The sequence below is a fragment of the Glycine max genome, chromosome 6, assembly GCF_000004515.6.
Source record: "Glycine max cultivar Williams 82 chromosome 6, Glycine_max_v4.0, whole genome shotgun sequence".
Taxonomy (NCBI): domain Eukaryota; kingdom Viridiplantae; phylum Streptophyta; class Magnoliopsida; order Fabales; family Fabaceae; genus Glycine; species Glycine max.
The window spans coordinates 6507861-6525934 of record NC_038242.2 but is presented as its reverse complement, the minus strand read 5'-3'; the positions used below and the strand labels follow the sequence as shown (position 1 = coordinate 6525934).

The window sequence follows — 18074 nt, the reverse complement described above, 5'->3', positions numbered from 1 at the left end:
TGGCCGAAAATTTTGAATCTATGCGAGAAAATTTATCCACGTATAATACCAAAAATATAATTCATTCACATATAACAGATTTTAGTGCTTATTATTGAAAATATAATATTTTCTGTATTTTCTCTTTCTGTCGTAGAAGGGAGTCATATCCGGAGAATATCCAAAGACTCGCTCAAAATGATCATCTCCGAAAGTTATAGGGCACTGGGCAGATACAGCACAAAAAAAAGCACTAGGCAGAAAGTTTCTCCGATCCATTAAAAAAGCACTTATTTTGTCAATGTGTTTTAAAACTTATTTTAAAGTAACATTGTCGTGGCTGTAGATTTAAAAATGTTGCTAGATCCAAATCAGGACTTTGTCTAGTTCTCATACATCATGATTCATGGGAGACCCTGACCCATTTCGCAACTTCGAAGTGTAATTTGTCTCTAAAACGTTATTATTATAGTTACAGGTTTTGGTGTGGCCGTTTATGTTAAATATAAAAATATTAAATTAATTAAATATTTTATCATAAAATCATTGACAAATGTCAATTTCCTATTTATTTCGAGAATCATTTGCTGTTTTGGTTTCCACGGATATAGCTTTCACAACAATTTTTTCGGTACAAAACTATTTTTTTGGCAATTGCTTTTGCTTCTACTTCCCATGAGGAGTGTCAATTCATTGCAGTTTTTTTAAATAAGTAATTTTCTTTTCTGCTGTCACATAATTAAAGACAGATCTTCATGATTTCACTAGATGACCAAACAATAACATTATTATGAATCAATTATTCTCTAGGGATAGATATGACCCTCTAGAATCAATGAACTTTTTCTCTAACCATATTGTTCTTGCTTCATTTGTTAACCCAAACAATCTATCCATCATCAAGTTATCAATCACAGTGATTTTTCTCCAAAATTGATATCATCATGTCTGGCTTATATGGAAAAGTCTATTGTACCAAATTGAATGAAGAAGCATATGAGACAAATCATCCTTTACAGGTTCAGCATGCCAGGGAAAATGCTCTTGCACCTTTTTCACCCTCTTATGCATCTCTAAGTATCTTTCTTCAGAGATGGACAGCAGTATGTTCCTCAAATTAGGGATTTCTTCCTCTGTGACAAACACAGCAAAAGATTCCCAGTTCAAAATCTCAAAGAAAGGAGGAATAAAATTGTCAGATATGATAACTGGAATGCACTCGTGAAATATAGCCTCTACCACTCGCGGGCTATTAACTTCATGACCCCTTGCATGGATGCAGAATTTGCTGCTCTTCATGAATTGGATGTAGTTTACATTACCCCTGACATGCGGCAAGGGACCAGAAATTTTCATGTCAGGTTCTTTGTTTTCCCAGTGCTTCAACAGAATAGGCGAACATAAACGTGCAAACCTCCTGCAAAAAAAGCCAGGATAGGCCTCTGAGAAGGAGGGTCGCCCTCTATATTTTTGACAGGATTCTCACTCGACCTTATATATGTTTCTGGAAGAGAAACATCCTTGCCTATCTTGAATCCTACTTCAATGTCTGCATTGCAGAGGGCTCTGATGCTACTAAGCATGCGCCCTCTTGTTTCTGCAGGAGCCTGAGAAATGGTGCTTGTTAAATACTCTGCCACTCAATTACTGGTGACACTGCTTCAACAGAAATTAATGATTCAATTATAATGGATTAGGCATGTCATGTGGGAAATACTATATCTATAGTCCATAACTAATAATATGAAATGCAGCAATTGCTATTTGTCACAGCCTGATAATGCAAATATTTTACTGGTTACATTGAGGGAGAACTTCTCTGAATTTGAGATTATGTTACAGATTAAAATTTAAGTAAGAGGGAGCTGGGAACACAGACACACACCATATTCTTTATCATAAGTTGCATGAAGCAAATTGAGGTTCTGAGGAAAGGGGAAGAAAATTTATTAATCATAATTTGCATAAACATAAAGAATCATACCCAATCATGGCACGCAACAACAAAGTGATCTGCTCCAGAAGTTCTATTCCAGAAAGGATACTTTCCAGCAATCATCTTTACATAATTTTTCATGTACTCAATTAAGTTGGAATGTCTGTGTGAATTACGTACATAGAGAGTTTGTTGCAACAATCTTGAACTGAAAGGTATGTAAAACAAGTGAGCCTTCCCAGGGTCTCCAGTGACAGTTTGTTTGCCTCCATTAATTTCATGAACCATCCTTCAGATGCATATATTCCATCCAGTAACGGCTCATGAAAGATTGGTCTGTCTTCATCCTGGTAGATGCAAACTTTGAGCATATTTTCCATTAGTTCATAACTCCTGCAGAATGCAGACATTGTTAGTTGAATTTCTTTTAGTAAGGAAGTGCACAGCAGGATACTCAACTCACAGGAGGCAGAGAAACACATACATAGTTAATTGAACAATATGTAAGCAGAATCCTCCCAAGTTTGGTTCTTGATTTTTTCCACATATAACATGATGTAACCGAATCATATATCTTTGTATATATCCTGTTAATTTAATTTGTTGAATAAGACATGGAAAAACACCTAGCTTGGTGATGAATGACTTATTTCACCTTGTGATGTTAGCAAGTGCAAACTTCAAATGTTTAACTATCAAATCAGATATATACAGGTGAAAAACCCATAGGAAATGGTGCACTTAAACCAAATCATGCATTTATATTATACCAAATGCCAGAAGGTCAACCTATTTTAAATGCCAGTCTTTTATTAAGATCTAATATAGACAGTTTTTAATTCTATGATCAAGCTATTAGATTCAGTTCACTCTTCAGAAACAATTAGTTGATAATAATATAATTCAATCAGAAATTTGGCCATTCAACCAAATTACAGTGGTTTGGCTCAAGAGTAGAATCCGTGCATTGAAAAAGATGCTTATCATACCTTCTGAACATGGAGGCATTCCTGTATAAAGGTGGGTAAAGTCTTGGATCATTCATAATGACGGGTGCATTTAAAATCTCTGATTTAGCATGCAATATTTCCAGATCGACAGCTGAAGCCCTTGCTGGTTTCTACAAACATCAACAGGATAAGTTAGAAAAACTCATCTAATAATATAATTCAATCATATCTCATTATCCAAAACATACCACTAGCTTGGAAGAAGCATGATTATGCTGCAACGGCAAGTTCATCTTAGATATTGAAACTACTTTAGATGGTCTCTTTTTGGAATTCTTTGCAGTCACAGGCTTACCATTATTGGATGTCAAGTTACTACTACCTTGCAAAGAACCCGACTTTCCATCCTTAGAAACTGAACCGGTTATATCCGATTTCACTGAAGTTGCTGCTGAAGTGACAGATGCCACAGGACTTCTTGAATCCGTTTCTGAATCTAAGGATGCTTTGTTGGGCAATGTAACCCTTGGTTGTGGTTATGCCAAATTAAGTTCTCTTCCCTGAACACTACGCATTGGGGAACCATCAAGTCCTTTAGCTTTCTCTGGTGCAGGGGAAGTAATTGAATCTCTGTCATTGTGAAATTGGGGTACCTGAGGACTAATTGCTTTCTCTTCCAATGCATGAGTAGAGTTTGAATTAGAACCATCTAGGTGCAAATTATTACCCTCCACTTTAGAATTAACAGAAGATTATGTATCCGTTGTGAAACTGGTAATCTTGGTGGTAACAGAAGATAAGAATTTACTACTAGGAAGTTCAGAATACTGAACCATTAAAACTATAGCCATTGTTATTCCTACATATGAAACTAATCTCGTAGTTTCTGTCTGAGACGGAAATCTAAACCCACGATCTATGTGGGAATCTCAGAAAAAGAATAAAAAAACTGGCTAACTCCTCACTCCCAGAGGGATCAGAAGAAGAAATTGAAGCAAACCCATTGAGATTGACCCAGAAAGTCAATAACTTTGGCGAGGGTTTTCAATGGGAAGGTGAAAGAGAGAATCTTATGATGAGGAAGCACAATGAGCGATTCATTTGGTTAGAGAAACATAGGATTAAGGTGTAACGGAGCCATTGGACTAACGAACCGACAAATGGCATACGTAGGTAATGGGATTTGTGTTTGTGACTGTCTCTTTTGTATGTATACGAACAGGGGAAAGGATCTAATAACATATCACAGGAAACAAAGGAAGAAGAAAACAGGACATGGAAGTCTCGAGTAAATTATGGAACCAGTACGAGAACAAGTCCGAGACACTACAAGGTCAAAATTTTAACTGTGAAATTACCGGTAACTTCAATTTGAGAAGGCTTATGTTCAAATTGATGCTTCATATTTTCGCTTTCTTTTATATTTTATTTTTCTTTTATTTTTTCATTCTCCCCCTTTTTTTTAGCTTTTCATTGTTGTTTGTTGAGAGTGAGGAAAAAAACCGAAGACAAGCATTTCTATTGCAACAATTCACCACTCTGTTCAATTTAGACTCACTTGGTTACGTAGTATTTATTATTTAAAAAAGTTATGACATTGACAATATATAAGTGTGTTGGGATAAATTTCAAAATCATGATAAATCATAATTAGATGAGTAAATCTTAATTTTGATGAAATTTTACATATAAAATAATTTTGGTGCAATATTTATGCACAGTTTTATAATAAAAAAGTGTGCGTAGATATAAAAACTCATTTTGGTTATTATAACCTCAAAATCAATTTTAATTGAAAGTATTCAAACAATGTTATCCTAAATTTGTTATATATATTTGTTGTCTAAACAAAAATTATGTTATTTTATAATCAATTCTATAAAATCAATTTAATTCAAAAACCTTAACTATGATTCTATGACTCGTTTACATGCCTGTGTTATTGTGTTATGTTACTTGTACTATCCTTCCATGCGCATCAAATCTACCATACATTTTTATTCACGCATTTAACAAATCTCAAATGGGCCATTGATGTTATTTACATTATGCTTTTATGAACAAAGATACTAACATACATTTTTTTTTACCAGAATATACGAGGCACATTTTGATCTTCTATTTATTAAGTAATTTAAGAAGAGTATTTCGTCAAAAATAGAAGAAGAAGAAGAAGAAGCGCATTTCCATAATTGATAAGGTAAGAAATATAATTAATTTTATGGCACTTTAACCCCTAAACGATTGCTAAATTCATACTGTAAATCGTAGGAGCACAAGATTGGTACGAGGACTTTTTTATTTTTTAAAAATGTTGATAACAAGGTTTAAACCTGATGTGCAAATTATTCAAGATTATTCAAACATCAAACAAGGTTTGCAGGACGACAGTGAATGCTTGAAGACAACTTGAGAATAAATATATACAAATTTAATTTAATTACAACAAAAACTCCAAAAAACAAAAACTACACATAAAAAATGACCTGATAAATTACCAACCCCTTCCTAATTCTCAATGTCCCCCAAAGAATGTTTTATTTTGTTTTTTTCCAAAAGGAAAGCTTCTTTCAATCTACTTTTGCCACATCTCCAAAATGAACTATGCAGCTGTTGCTGTGAAGACTCTGTTGTACCAAATAGAATGAAGTATCATGTGGAATATATCATACTTGACAGGGCTCTTGTTGTGCCAAAGGAAATGCTGCTGCACCTTTCTCACCATCATCTGCATTTGAAGATACCTCTTTCGAGGGATGGAAAGGAGTATATTCTTCAGATTTGGAATATCCTTCTCCAAGACAAAAACAGCAAAGGATTCCCAATTCAACATCTCAAAAAATGGAGGCACAAAGTTATCCGATAAAATAACTGGGACACATTCATATAAGATGGCCTCCACAACTCTTGGACTATTGACTTCATAGCCCTTTGCGCAAATACAGTACTTGCTGCTCTTCATGTACTGGATGTAGTTCCTGTTGCCCTTAGACTTTGGCAGTCTCCCAAAGATTTTCATGTCAGGGTCTTTATTTTCCCAGTGCTGCAACAAAATTGGCCTAACATAACCATGCATTTGCCCTGCAAAAAACGCCAGAGTTTTCCTCTTTGAAACTTGATTTCCGCCAATGCTCCTTGTCGGATTCCGAGGACTACGGACAACAGTTTCAGGAAGAGACATGTCCTTCCCGAAGACAAAGCCTTGTTTGACATCAGCATTGCATAGGGCTCTTAAGCACTTAGCCATGTGTTGCTTTGTTTCTGCAGGTGCCTGCATAGTTTAGCCAAGATTTTTTTTTTTTTAATAAGATACAAAAGAGGATACAACATTTACCAATGCATACTTCTTTTGCATACAATAAAACTGGTAGTATTAGTAGTACTAAGAGTAGTATCATTGAATGTTAAATAAGAAACAGTTATAGCTAGTGCCCTTGGCAAAGTGACACAGAAGAAAAGACACATTCATTTAAGTAGGAAAAGCATATACCCAGTCATGGCAAGCAACAAGAAAATGATCGGCACCTCCTGTTCTGTTCCAGAAATGATGTTTCCCGGCAATCATGTCTACATAATTACTGAGATACTGAATCAGGTTCCCATAACTTGATTTCGGTACCCACAAAGCATCCACTAGCCTCTGAGAACTGAAAGGCAAGTAAAATAGGTGGGCATTCTTTGGGTCTGTAGTGACAAATTGTTTACTAGCTTCCATGTGCTTCATGAACCACCCCTCGGAAGCATAAAGTCCGGAAAGTATCGGTGAATGCATTATGGCCTTATCTCCTTCTCTATACACATACACTTTAAGAGTTCTTTCCATTAATTCATAGCTCCTGACATTTTAGACAGTGCAGGGATAATTAATACCAAGGTTAAACGAAAATTAGCAGTATCAATAAAAATCTTGCTTCATATATTATTGATGCTACACATTTACACAATAGCCAACAGAGTTTTCAACATCAAGAAATCAAGCAATTTTAATGAATTATACTAAATTATGTATGATCTAAAAGCTAATCAAGATACTGATAAGTATGCAAATGAAACACAAACTAAAAATGATGAGTTTACATGTTATTACTTAACAGAATGATAAATAGCAACTCCCCCTCACGTTTCGTAAAAGTTTCAGCTCATACGATCATTGCAAAGATATACATACATTTGTGGATTGCAAGAATATAATTATTTTTCTTGGAGATGCTTCTGAAATATTTTTCAAAGCAAAATGTAGAACTACAATAATCAAATGATACCTCTTGAACCTGGAAACGTTTCGAAATAGGGGAGCATAAAGATTTACATCATCATTTACAATTTGTGCATTTTCGATCTCTGATCTGGCCTGCAGTAGCTCTTGATCAACAATCGAAGACCACCTTGGCCTCTAGAAACAAGTTAGCAACATTAGAGCAGAAGTAAAGAATATGGTACAATAAATTAATAAGTCATAAAATGAAAAAAAAAAAAAACCGAATGACATTAAATCATTTACCTCAGAATGAAATGAGGCACGGTTCTGAAGCAGTAACTCATTCATTTCAGAGATTGTTGTTACTTCTGGAAGTGGTTTTTGAGAACCTTTAGTCTTCTTAGGTGCTACACTGTTGATAGGCGAATTATGTCGTAGTATATTGACATCATCTTGTACTGGTCTTAACTTCTCATCCTCTGCAAAATCAGTTTCCTCATGATCATTTGATGACATTGGAGGAGTAATATTTGGACTCACTTTTGTTGGACTTAGAGGTGGAGCTAAATTAGTTGGTATTATTGCACGAGAAGGGGAATGAGAAATGGTATCGTTGTAACTGCTCAGTCCTAGATTTCCTGCATGCGTTGATTCATTTGATATCCTAGTACTTTGCACAGTGGAACTTTCCTCAGTTTCATTAAATCCTAAAGATCTGCTTGATTCCCTTCCTAGTTCTGAGATTAAACCAGTTCCTGAAACATTGTCTTTTTCCTCAGAAGTCCTAGTTTCATTAACAGTGGCACTTTCACCAGTAGAATTAGCTTGATTCAAAAATGTCATATTGTTAAACCTTTCAGACTCAGATGGTAGATCTGCAGCTTGAAATCTAATGCTATCAGATGTTGGTATCTTGTTGGCAGAGAATACAATGCGTTGAATGCCACCATAAGGAAGTTCCAAATATTGGAATGCTAAAACCATAGCAACCGTAATGCCGATAAGCCATAACAATCTCCTTGTTTCCAGCTGAAATATGGAAGACAACTCTTGATCCATTTCGCTAAAATTACTGAACAACAGTCACTGCCCAATTACGATATCAACTCTGCGGATTATACATAATAAAAACTAGATTTAGTTAGAAGAAAGAGGTAGTTTCTATATAAAATCACGGAAAATGGTATCAATTTGTGTTGTTCATGAGAGTTTTTCAAAATTAGTGAAAGGTTGTGTCATTTCATGAATGTATGTGTCTAGAAAATGCAAATATTAAAAGATTGTGTTTTTCCACGAAAGAATGTGTCTCTTTGAAGGATTGCATCCCTTCACCATAAGGTATGAATCGGTCTATGAAGGGGTCTACTTTGTTTGCAGGTTTACACAAGAAATTGCTTTGTTTTGCATTCCAAATCACATCCTTTCTGTCCTTGAGTGCAGAGAAAATTAACGAAATTATTACCACAAATTAGTATCTATATTCTATAGCCTTGATATGCAAACCAAATTGAGGGAACTCTATTGTATTATGAAAGAGATTTGCTCCTGCACATTTTGCATCTAGTGTACACAGAAACTGGTAGGAGCAAATGAAACTTAAAGATTACTACGCAAACACGTCTTTTAAGTCTTGCTTTTTCTATCTTTTATCTTTCAGAATCATCCACTAACACTGTTTTACTCCTCAAACGCACCCAATTGAAATGGATGCATTCATAAAAAATTGGCAAAGGCAAGAAGCTAGGTAAAGTAATCCATGATGCAGAATTCCACATATGAATTCACTTCTATGAAACAGTTAGTTGAATGTCCTGATTACGCAATTAATCTACATTCTGCAAATTTATTCACTAGTCTAATACAAGTGAGATGGTTTCTGGAAAATACTTGACGTTCATAGAAGCAAATTGCCTAAGAAATACTGACAAATGAAAAAGTGGGGGGGGGGGGGGGGGGGACGCAAATTAACATGAAAATTGAGAATACAAACTGATAAATTTACCAACAAATAAACAGCATTGAATTTGAACTCCTCCTTAGGTTGCTGTAGTGCAGTTACACAGACGAGATGAAATGAAAATATTTCTTGGAATTACTTCACGTTTTAGTTAAATTATAGGTATCAAGGGCCAGTTGTAACATTAGATTTCAAGATTAATTTAATTTCTCTCCCCTCTATCTGGAAATTGCTTATCAACCACGCACAAAACAAGGTTGCTGCTTCTATATTGTCAAACATTTATTTTTACACGTTAAAGATTTTCTAGAGATGAGCAAAAGTATTTTTTTTTTCTTTCAATTTGGGATATATAAGATAACTAAAATTTACTCTAGCTCTTTTATATTTCATGTTGAAGTTGTTGAACAGGCAAAAAAAAATGCAAGTAAAATAATGTCAAATACCTGGCCAACCTGGGCCGTCGATGTTCGAATTTCGAGCGACGTAGAAGAACAGAAACTGTGTTATTTGTTGACATTAAAAAAGCTTAACTGGGTGGACCGTGATACCTATACACGCTGAACGCCACCAACATCAGCATTCAGCAACAGCTGTAACCGTAAAAAACATTAACTCCAATTTTCATAAATGGCAATTATTAATCATTGTGTGGTACTACCTTTATCCGCTGTGTCGCTGTCATTCAAACACGCACAGGATCATAATTGGCTGTTTATTACAAGTGGCCATACGTTGTGTGGTTGTCCCCGTTCGCAGCCAAAATTTTGTTAACACGTTTTATTTATTTTGTTTCAAATCAAATTTTAAATTGACTTGAAGAAAATATCTTTCCCGTGCCCACCATATTCTTTATCATAAAGTGCATGAAGAAAATTGTAGTTCAGAGGAACGGGTACGAAAAGGCAGAAAATGAAAGGTATGTAAAAAAAAGTGAGCTTTCTCAGCGTCTACAGTGTCAATCTGTTTGTTTGCCTCCATTAATTTCATGAACCATCCTACAATTCAGATGCATATATTGCATCCAGTGAGGACTAATGAAAGATTGGCATGTCTCAATCCTGGTAGATGTAAACCTTGAGCATCTTCGCCATTAGTTCATAACTCCAGCAGAATACAGACATTGTTAGTTGGATTTCTTGTAAGAAGGACATGCACAGGATGATACTCAAGAGTCAACTCACAGTCACATGTCATATATTCTGTTAATTAGTTTAATTTGCTGAATATAACATGGAAAAACACCAGCTTGGTAATGAAAACTCATTTCCCTGAAAGTCTGAAACCAAATGCTTGCAACTGTAAACTTCAAATGTTGAAGGCCAAATTGGTCCTTTACCTTTTAATATTCAATTTGGTTATTTAGTTTTTTAAAATTTAATTCAATCATTTATCTTTTAAATACTTTTAACTGCCACTATTGATTATGTAAATTAGTTACGCTGTTAATATATAATACTACTATAATATAACAAAAAATATACAGATAATTTAATTATTATAAAATAATAAAAATATCAAAATTTTGCATTATGTCTTTTTATATAATGTAAAATAAACATTTACAATACAAAGGTGTTATAATATATATATATATCACCATATTCTTTTGAGTACTTATCAAACAACACACAACATAATTTTTGTGTTGTGCTCCATGACTAGCAAAAAGTGAATAGAACAAAAAACTGAACCATGACTCATTTACTTGTCTGTGTTATATCACTTGTACTATCGTTCCATGCGCACCGAACCCACCGTACATTTTTATTCACGAATTTAACAAATCTCAAATGGGCCATTGATGTTAATTACGTTTTGCTTTTATGAACAAAGATCCTGAGATACATTCTGATCTTCTATTTATTTATTTAAGATGCGTGTTTACATAATTGATATGGTACGAATTATAATTAATTTTATTTTATAGCACTGTCACTAAACGGTGTGACCTCGTACCTAAGTCCCTTACGAAAGTCCATACTCACAGGAGCATAAGACTCATACGAGGACTATGATTTTTTTTTTTTTTTTACAATAGTGAAAATAAGGTTTGAATTTAACCTTATATAAACTACCCAAACATCCAACAAGGTTTGTAGGAAGACTAAGAATGATTCAAGACAACGTAAGAATAAATATATACAAATTTAATTGCACCAAAAACTCCAAAACAAAAAAAAAACACATGAAAATGACCTTATTGATTACCAACTTCAGTCTTATTCTGTGTCTGTCCCCAACGAATGTTGTTCCCCTAAAGAAAAGCTTCTTTCAGTCTATCTAGCTCTTGCGGTGAAGACTCTGTTGTACCAAATGGAATGAAGTACCATGTGGAATATATCATACTTGACAGGGCTCCTATGCCAAAGGAAATGCTGCTGCACCTTTCTCACCATCATCTGCATTTGAAGATACCTCTTTTGAGGTATGGAAAGGAGTATATTCTTCAGATTTGGAATATCCTTCTCCAAGACAAAAACAGCAAAGGATTCCCAATTCAACATCTCAAAAAATGGAGGCACAAAGTTATCTGATAAAATAACTGGGACACATTCATATAAGATGGCCTCCACAACTCTTGGACTATTGACTTCATAGCCCTTTGCGCAAATACAGTACTTGCTGCTCTTCATGTACTGGATGTAGTTCCTGTTGCCCTTAGACTTTGGCAGTATCCCGAAGATTTTCATGGCAGGGTCTTTATTTTCCCAGTGCTGCAATAGGATTGGCCTAACATAGCCATGCATTCCCCCTGCAAAAAATGCCAGAGTTTTCCTCTTTGAAACCCGGTTTCCGCCAATGTTTCTTGTGGGTTTCTGAGCATTGCGGACATAAGTTTCAGGAAGAGAAATGTCCTTCCCCAAGACAAAGCCTTCTTTCACATCAGCATTGCATAGGGCTCTTAAGCACCTAGCCATGTGTTGCCTTGTTTCTGTAGGGGCCTGCATAGTATAGCCAAAAGGTTTACTTTAGGAGAAGATATAATGGTAGTATCTTTGAAGGTCAAATAAGAAACAGTTATAGCTGGTGCCCTTAGCAAAGTGACACAGAAGAAAAGACGCATAATTGAAGTAGGAAAAGAATATATACCCAGTCATGGCAAGCAACAAGAAAATGATCAGCACCTCCTGTTCTGTTCCAGAAACGATGTTTCCCGGCAATCATGTCTACATAATTTTTCAGATACTGAATCAGGTTCCTAGAACTATGGGAATTGGGTACGTACAAAGTTTCCTCTAGCATCCGAGAACTGAAAGGTAGGTAAAATAGGTGGGCCTTCTTTGGGTCCTTAGTCACAAATTGCTTACTAGCTTCCATCAGCCTCATGAACCATCCCTCTGAAGCATAAATTCCCAAAAGATATGGTGAATGCATTATGGGCTTGTCTCCTTCTCTATACACATACACTTTAAGAGTTTTTTCCATTAATTCATAGCTCCTACAATTAGACAGTAACAGGATAATTAGTACAAAGGTTAAAACTTAAAAGAACATTTAGCTGTATTTATTAGAATCTTGCTTCATATATCATTGTTGCTTGCTACACATTTAGGCAGATGCACATATCCAACATTTTTTTTGGTTTAATTCTGTTTCCCTGGATAGCCAGCAGAGTTTTCAACATCAAGAAATCAAGCAACTTAAATGAATTATTCTGAATTCTGTATCAAGCAACAGATATTTAGGTAAAGGTAACAGAAGACCACAAATTATGAGATTCCTGGAGATTGCAAGAGATACTATCATTTCAACTATATTCATACATTTGTAGATTGCAAGAATAGAAATTTTCTTCCTGGAGATGCTTCTGAAACATTTTTCAAAACAAAATACAAAACCACAATAATCAAATGATACCTCTTGAACCTCGAAATGTTTCGAAAAAGGGGAGCATAAAGATTTTCAACATTATTTACGATTGGTGCATTTTCAATCTCTAATCTGGCCTGCAGTAGCTCTTGATCAACAGCCGAAGACCACCTAGGCCTCTAGAAACAAGTTACCAACATTAGGACAGAACTCAAGAGTATTTAATAGTTAGTCATAAAATGAAAAGAAAAATGTCATTAAATCATTTACCATAGAACGATATGAGGCACGGTTTTGAAGTAATAACTCATTCATTTCAGAAATTGTTGTTACTTCTGGAAGTGGTATTTGAGAACCTTTAGTCTCCTTAGGCACACTGTTGATAGAAGAATTATTGCCTACTATATTGAATTCATCTTTTGATGGCTTGAACCGCTCTTCCTCGGCGAAATCAGTTTCATCATAATCATTTGATGACATTGGAGATGTAATATTTGGGCTAACTTCTGTTGGACTTAGAGGTGGAGCTAAATTAGTTGGTATTATTGCATGAGAAGGGGAACTAGAAATAGTATTGTTGTAAATGCTCAGTCCAAACTTTCCTGTCTGCTCAGTTGCAGAACCATTATTTGATATCTCAATACTTTCCACAGTGGAACTTTCATTAGTTTCATCAAATCCTAAAGATCTGCTTGATTCCCTTCCCGGTTCTGTGATTAAACCAGTGTTTGAAACAGTACCCTTTTCCTCAGAAGTCCTAGTTTCATTAGCAATCTCAAAGGCATTTTCATCAGTAGAATTTGCTTTGTTAAAAAATGTCATGTTGTTGAACGTTTCAGACTCAGATGGTAGATCTGCAGCTTGGAATCTAATGCTATCCGATGTTGGTGTGTTTTCGGCAGAGAATACAATGGGTTGAACGCCACCATAAGGAAGTTCCAAATATTGGAATGCTAATATGATTGCAACTGTAATGCCGATTAGCCAAAACAATCTCTTTCTTTCCAGCTGAAATATTGACCACAATTCTTGACCCATTTTGCTAAAATTACTGAACAACCGTCACTGCCCAATTACCATATCAACTCTGCAGATATACCAGAATAACTCAGGTTTAGTAAGAATTCAGAGGCAATTTCTGTATTAGGTTAAAAGAAAATGGTAGAAATTTGTGAGAGATTTTCAAAATTAATGAAAGGTTGTATCCTTTCACAAAAGTATATATCTATTCATGGGAAGATGTAAGTATATGAAAGGTTGTGGTTTTTCATGAAAAAATGTGTCTTTTTTAAGTGTTGTATCTCCTTACCAAAATTTATGAGTTTGTTTATAAAAAAAAAAACTTTATGAAGTGAATTGAACCTAAAGGTTAAATAGGTTAGTCTATCAATGGAAATTTTGTATCCACCGACACTGTTTCACTACTCAAATGCACCCAATTGAATGTACAGTGTCATAAAAAAATTGGCAATAGCAAGAAGGTAAAGTAATTCAGACTCGTTTTCCCTAGTTCCAAGTTCAGACATCAATGGAATAAAATCATGATGCAGAATTCCACATTCGAATTCACTTCTTTGTAACAGCAATGTGAATGTCTCAATCACGAAACATATCTACCTTCTGCATGTTTACTCACAAGTCAAGCACAGGTCAGATGGTTTCTGGAAAATAGTTGAAGTTCATAGAAGCAAATGGCCCTAAACTAAAAATTACCGAGAAAGGGGGAAGAGAAGGGTGGCACACAAATTAACAGCCACAGAGCAACTTCCTAGTCTCCTAATTCACGATCAGAGTTCAAAAGTTCAGAACCAGAGCAAAGTCGGTGTCCTCAAATGTCAAAACCCACCTCTTAATTCTGATGCCACCCTCATGCACCATTAAATTTTAGTTCCAAATTACATCAATTGCTTCTCATTCTTTTACAGAAGGCATAAATATGATAAAGATCGAAAACAAATAATTGGGAAAAAAAAACATGAGAATTGAGGATGCAAAGTGTTAACTTTACCAACAAATAAACAGCGTTCAACTCCTCCTTAGTCCTTAGGTTGCTCCTGGTACAGTGAGTTACAAAGACGAGAAGAGAAGAAAATATTCCTGGGAATTACGTCACGTTTTAGTTAACTTGTAGGTTTCAAGTGCCAGTTGTAAAACTAGATTCCAAGAATAATTTAATATTTCTTCCCTATTTCAGGAAACTTCAGATCAGCCACACACAAAACAAGGAGTATCAAATATTTATTTTTATGCGTTGAAGCTTTTCTAGAGATGGTCAAAAGTACAACTTTTTTTTTAATTGGGGTATAAGAAATAAGTAAAATTTATTCTAGCTCTTCTATCTGCCATGCTAAAGTCGTTGAACATAAAAAAAAAAATGCAGTAAAGTAATGTGAAACTGAAACACTGTACCCGGCATCTAGGTTGGAAGCTTCTGTTTTCTAGCTCGAAGTTGGAGTACTTTGTTGTTGTTGTTGTTGTTGGAAAGTTGGGACAGAAGGGTTGAACTGAAGTGGGTAGACCGTGATCCCTTTAATACGCTGAACTGAACGCCACCAACATCAGCATTCAGCTGCATAAGCCAGCAGCCAAAATTTACCACTTTCTTCTCTCTCTTCATCAGTAGCCGTAAAAAACATACTAATATTAAATCCAATTTCAAAACAAAGGGCAATTATGTGTACTAGAAATTATTAAATAATATATTTTGGATCACCTAATCATTTCTTAAATTCCATGCGTTTTGTTGCTGGTCATTCAATTTTGAACATAGTCATAATTGGCTTTTTATTACAACAACTTTTCCCCTGCGCACCCAAATTCTCGTCGTTAACATTTTTATTTTCATTTTTTTCAAATCCAATTTCATATGATGAGTAATGAACCTTGTTATGACGAGGCTTTGGGTGTTTGTGTTGCTATGAGTTCATCAATCTCATTCTCTAACCATTATGATGAGGAATTGGGCTTTTCATGTGTTTAAAAACAATAATTTATCTATTACACAAGTACTAGTTAGAAATATTAATGAACTATAGGGTAAATATAACATATTTTAAAATCACTATTTTTTTGTAAAATTATTTTTTAAATATAAAAATGTGTCTTTAAATATTTTAATTTTAAAATTTAACTTAATTGGTAAAATATTATTTACGATTATTTATAAATATTTTATTATGTTTTTTTAATTGAATAATTATGAGTAATGAGTATTATGATCAGTTTAAAAGCGGTGGGTCCTAATTCTTAAATCCTCTTTAATTGATTAACCTATCATAACGTTTTACATGAGAAGTTCTTGTCCCTGCATGGTGTGACGTTTTGTTTACTACGTACATCAGAAGTTCCTGTCTGCATATGGTTTTTAAATTATAATAAAACCCGACAATTAGTTACTCTATTTATTAAAAATTCTTAAAAAATTAAATATTACTCTTTATACTGATTTTTTATATGTAAGAATAAAAGACAGTAACAATCCACACACTTTACTAAATCAATTAGACTTCCTTGATTTTATAGTTTATACAATGATTATGAGATTTTATCTTTATTTTTTTTTATGTGGAGATTTAATCTTAATTTGAATGTACCGTCACTTATAATGCTTTTAAATAAATAAAAATAATATATGAATGGTCCATTAATTTATTTTGTGTTTTTACTAAGCATTTATTAGAATTTTTAAAAATTAGGAAATCAATTTAAAAATACAAAAAAAGTTAAGAATCATTCGTATATTTTATTCTTTTTAATATTATCATTCAATTATAAATTTTAGTAAATTTTTTTAATAGTAAATTTAGTAATTTTTTTAATAATTACTTTAAGAAACGTTTGGTAGAAGAGCAAATATTCATGTCTAGGAATAAATATTCTTAAGAATCATGAATCTTGGAGACCAAAATTCTTAAAAAAAGATTAAGATTTGTTTGATTGATTGGCCATGTGTAATTTTGGAATATTTATATATGTTTTTTGATTTCATCGTCTGTCTTCGGTACCAAATCAAACAACCCCCAATAATGTAGATAGATAAAATATGTATTACTTATTGAAATTTGTTTTGAATTCAGATTGAAATAATAACAGAAAGAAAGAAAGGTTGAGTGTGGAATCAGGGGAAAAGTTTCCTCAGGGTATTAGAGGTAGGTATGTTTGGATTGAGTCAACGGTTGACCGTACGGTAGCGTGCTTCTGTGGACATGGGTGAGCAAAACAGGAACGAAAGGGGGGTTGGGTTGGGCCTGGACGGAGCGGCAAATGGAGTGGGCCAAGGGGGTGGCCCAAGAAGGGAGGTGTTGGATTCCGAAGCGAATGGCCTGGTTGATGTAAGAAAAAGTGGTTGCATTGCATTCTCCAATTTACAATAACTATTCATTTCTTATCAAATAAGTTTTTTTAAAAACGGAAACCAAACAAGTCGTTTCCTAATAATTCCATAGTTTGAAATTTAATTTTACCAATGTAACACTTCAATTTTTAGTGGATAATATATTTTATTTTTATTTTTATGTTGTTTGTGTGTTGCTTGGTTTATAATACCCAATAATTGTTGGCATTATCCACTAAAGATTGAGTCTATCATTTTTGTAACAATATGTAACAACATTTTAAAGTTTAAATTTCTAGATCCTATCTTTATGTAGAGCTATTGGTAATTGTTGTTACTCTGTCAAACAACCTCACGTAGCATATCCTATATATGTAGTCTGTAGACATTCATTTGGAATGTTTCTATAATAATTGCATATAGACCATGAGGGGGTCTTAATAAAATTATTTTTTTTTTGTGTGTGATAAGTTAAAAGTTAAATTATTGTTTTATAGTTTCATTATTCTTTAATTTTTATAGTTTCAAAATGGTTTGTTTAGTTCATATCGTTTACATTTTAATTCTCTTTTAGTCTATGTAGTTTAAAATGATTCTTTTTAGTCCTTATAGTATTTTAATTATCTTTTAGTCCCTTTAGTTTGAAAATGATATTTTTAGTCCATATAATTTGTATTTTAATTATCTTTTAGTCCTTATTAAAAAAAATATAAAAATAATTAACTACAAATTAGTTATAAATTATCAATTATTTTTTTATTACAAATTATCTTACCATAAATTAGTTACAAGTTACTGGTTAACATTTTTTTAGTTAATTGTAATTGATAATATTATTCATTTTGATGATAAGAACTAAAATGAAATTAAAATATAAAGTATAGGGATTAAAAAGATTACTTTCAAAC

General features: G+C 33.8%; 2 protein-coding genes and 1 pseudogene across 9 annotated transcripts; all 3 read right to left on the bottom strand.

Annotated features, from left to right (window-relative positions):
• Nucleotides 1–738: 738 nt before the first annotated feature.
• Nucleotides 739–4306, bottom strand: LOC100819352 (probable glycosyltransferase At5g03795; annotated as a pseudogene).
• A 957-nt stretch (nucleotides 4307–5263) lies between these two features.
• On the bottom strand, nucleotides 5264–9639 carry LOC100818812 (probable glycosyltransferase At5g03795). Of its 2 annotated transcripts, none has more exons than XM_003527792.4 (5): nucleotides 9467–9639; nucleotides 7367–8171; nucleotides 7128–7258; nucleotides 6356–6701; nucleotides 5264–6136 (listed from the first exon to the last, which is right to left on the bottom strand). In XM_003527792.4, exons 2-5 carry the CDS (start codon nucleotides 8120–8122, stop codon nucleotides 5468–5470), a joined length of 1902 nt encoding a protein of 633 aa, XP_003527840.1. In that variant the 5' UTR covers nucleotides 8123–8171; nucleotides 9467–9639; the 3' UTR covers nucleotides 5264–5467. The 2 variants fall into 2 exon arrangements, with proteins under 2 accessions (XP_003527840.1, XP_006581449.1); XM_006581386.4 differs by lacking the exon at nucleotides 9467–9639 and adding an exon at nucleotides 9066–9352.
• A 1428-nt stretch (nucleotides 9640–11067) lies between these two features.
• Nucleotides 11068–15584, bottom strand: LOC100818271 (probable glycosyltransferase At5g20260). Of its 7 annotated transcripts, none has more exons than XM_041016351.1 (8): nucleotides 15243–15476; nucleotides 14842–14930; nucleotides 14547–14688; nucleotides 14451–14453; nucleotides 13104–13920; nucleotides 12882–13012; nucleotides 12114–12462; nucleotides 11068–11965 (listed from the first exon to the last, which is right to left on the bottom strand). In XM_041016351.1, the coding sequence occupies exons 5-8, from the start codon at nucleotides 13869–13871 to the stop codon at nucleotides 11300–11302; spliced, it is 1914 nt and encodes a 637-aa protein (XP_040872285.1). In that variant the 5' UTR covers nucleotides 13872–13920; nucleotides 14451–14453; nucleotides 14547–14688; nucleotides 14842–14930; nucleotides 15243–15476; the 3' UTR covers nucleotides 11068–11299. The 7 variants fall into 7 exon arrangements, with proteins under 7 accessions (XP_040872285.1, XP_040872287.1, XP_040872286.1 ...); XM_041016353.1 differs by having other exon boundaries at nucleotides 14842–14887; XM_041016352.1 differs by lacking the exon at nucleotides 14451–14453.
• Between the last annotated feature and the right edge of the window lie 2490 nt (nucleotides 15585–18074).

Bases quoted from the DNA above. Each gene is read 5' to 3' on its own strand.
- LOC100818812 (XM_003527792.4), bottom strand. From the start codon at position 8,122: ATGGATCAAGAGTTGTCTTCCATATTTCAGCTGGAAACAAGGAGATTG. The intron at 6,702-7,127 runs GTATCATTTGAT...CTAAAATGTCAG, and splicing joins AACGTTTCCAGGTTCAAGAG to GAGCTATGAATTAATGGAAA. The intron at 6,137-6,355 runs GTATATGCTTTT...TAAACTATGCAG, and splicing joins TTGTTGCTTGCCATGACTGG to GCACCTGCAGAAACAAAGCA.
- LOC100818271 (XM_003527791.5), bottom strand. From the start codon at position 13,871: ATGGGTCAAGAATTGTGGTCAATATTTCAGCTGGAAAGAAAGAGATTG. The intron at 12,463-12,881 runs GTATCATTTGAT...GTCTAATTGTAG, and splicing joins AACATTTCGAGGTTCAAGAG to GAGCTATGAATTAATGGAAA. The intron at 11,966-12,113 runs GTATATATTCTT...TATACTATGCAG, and splicing joins TTGTTGCTTGCCATGACTGG to GCCCCTACAGAAACAAGGCA.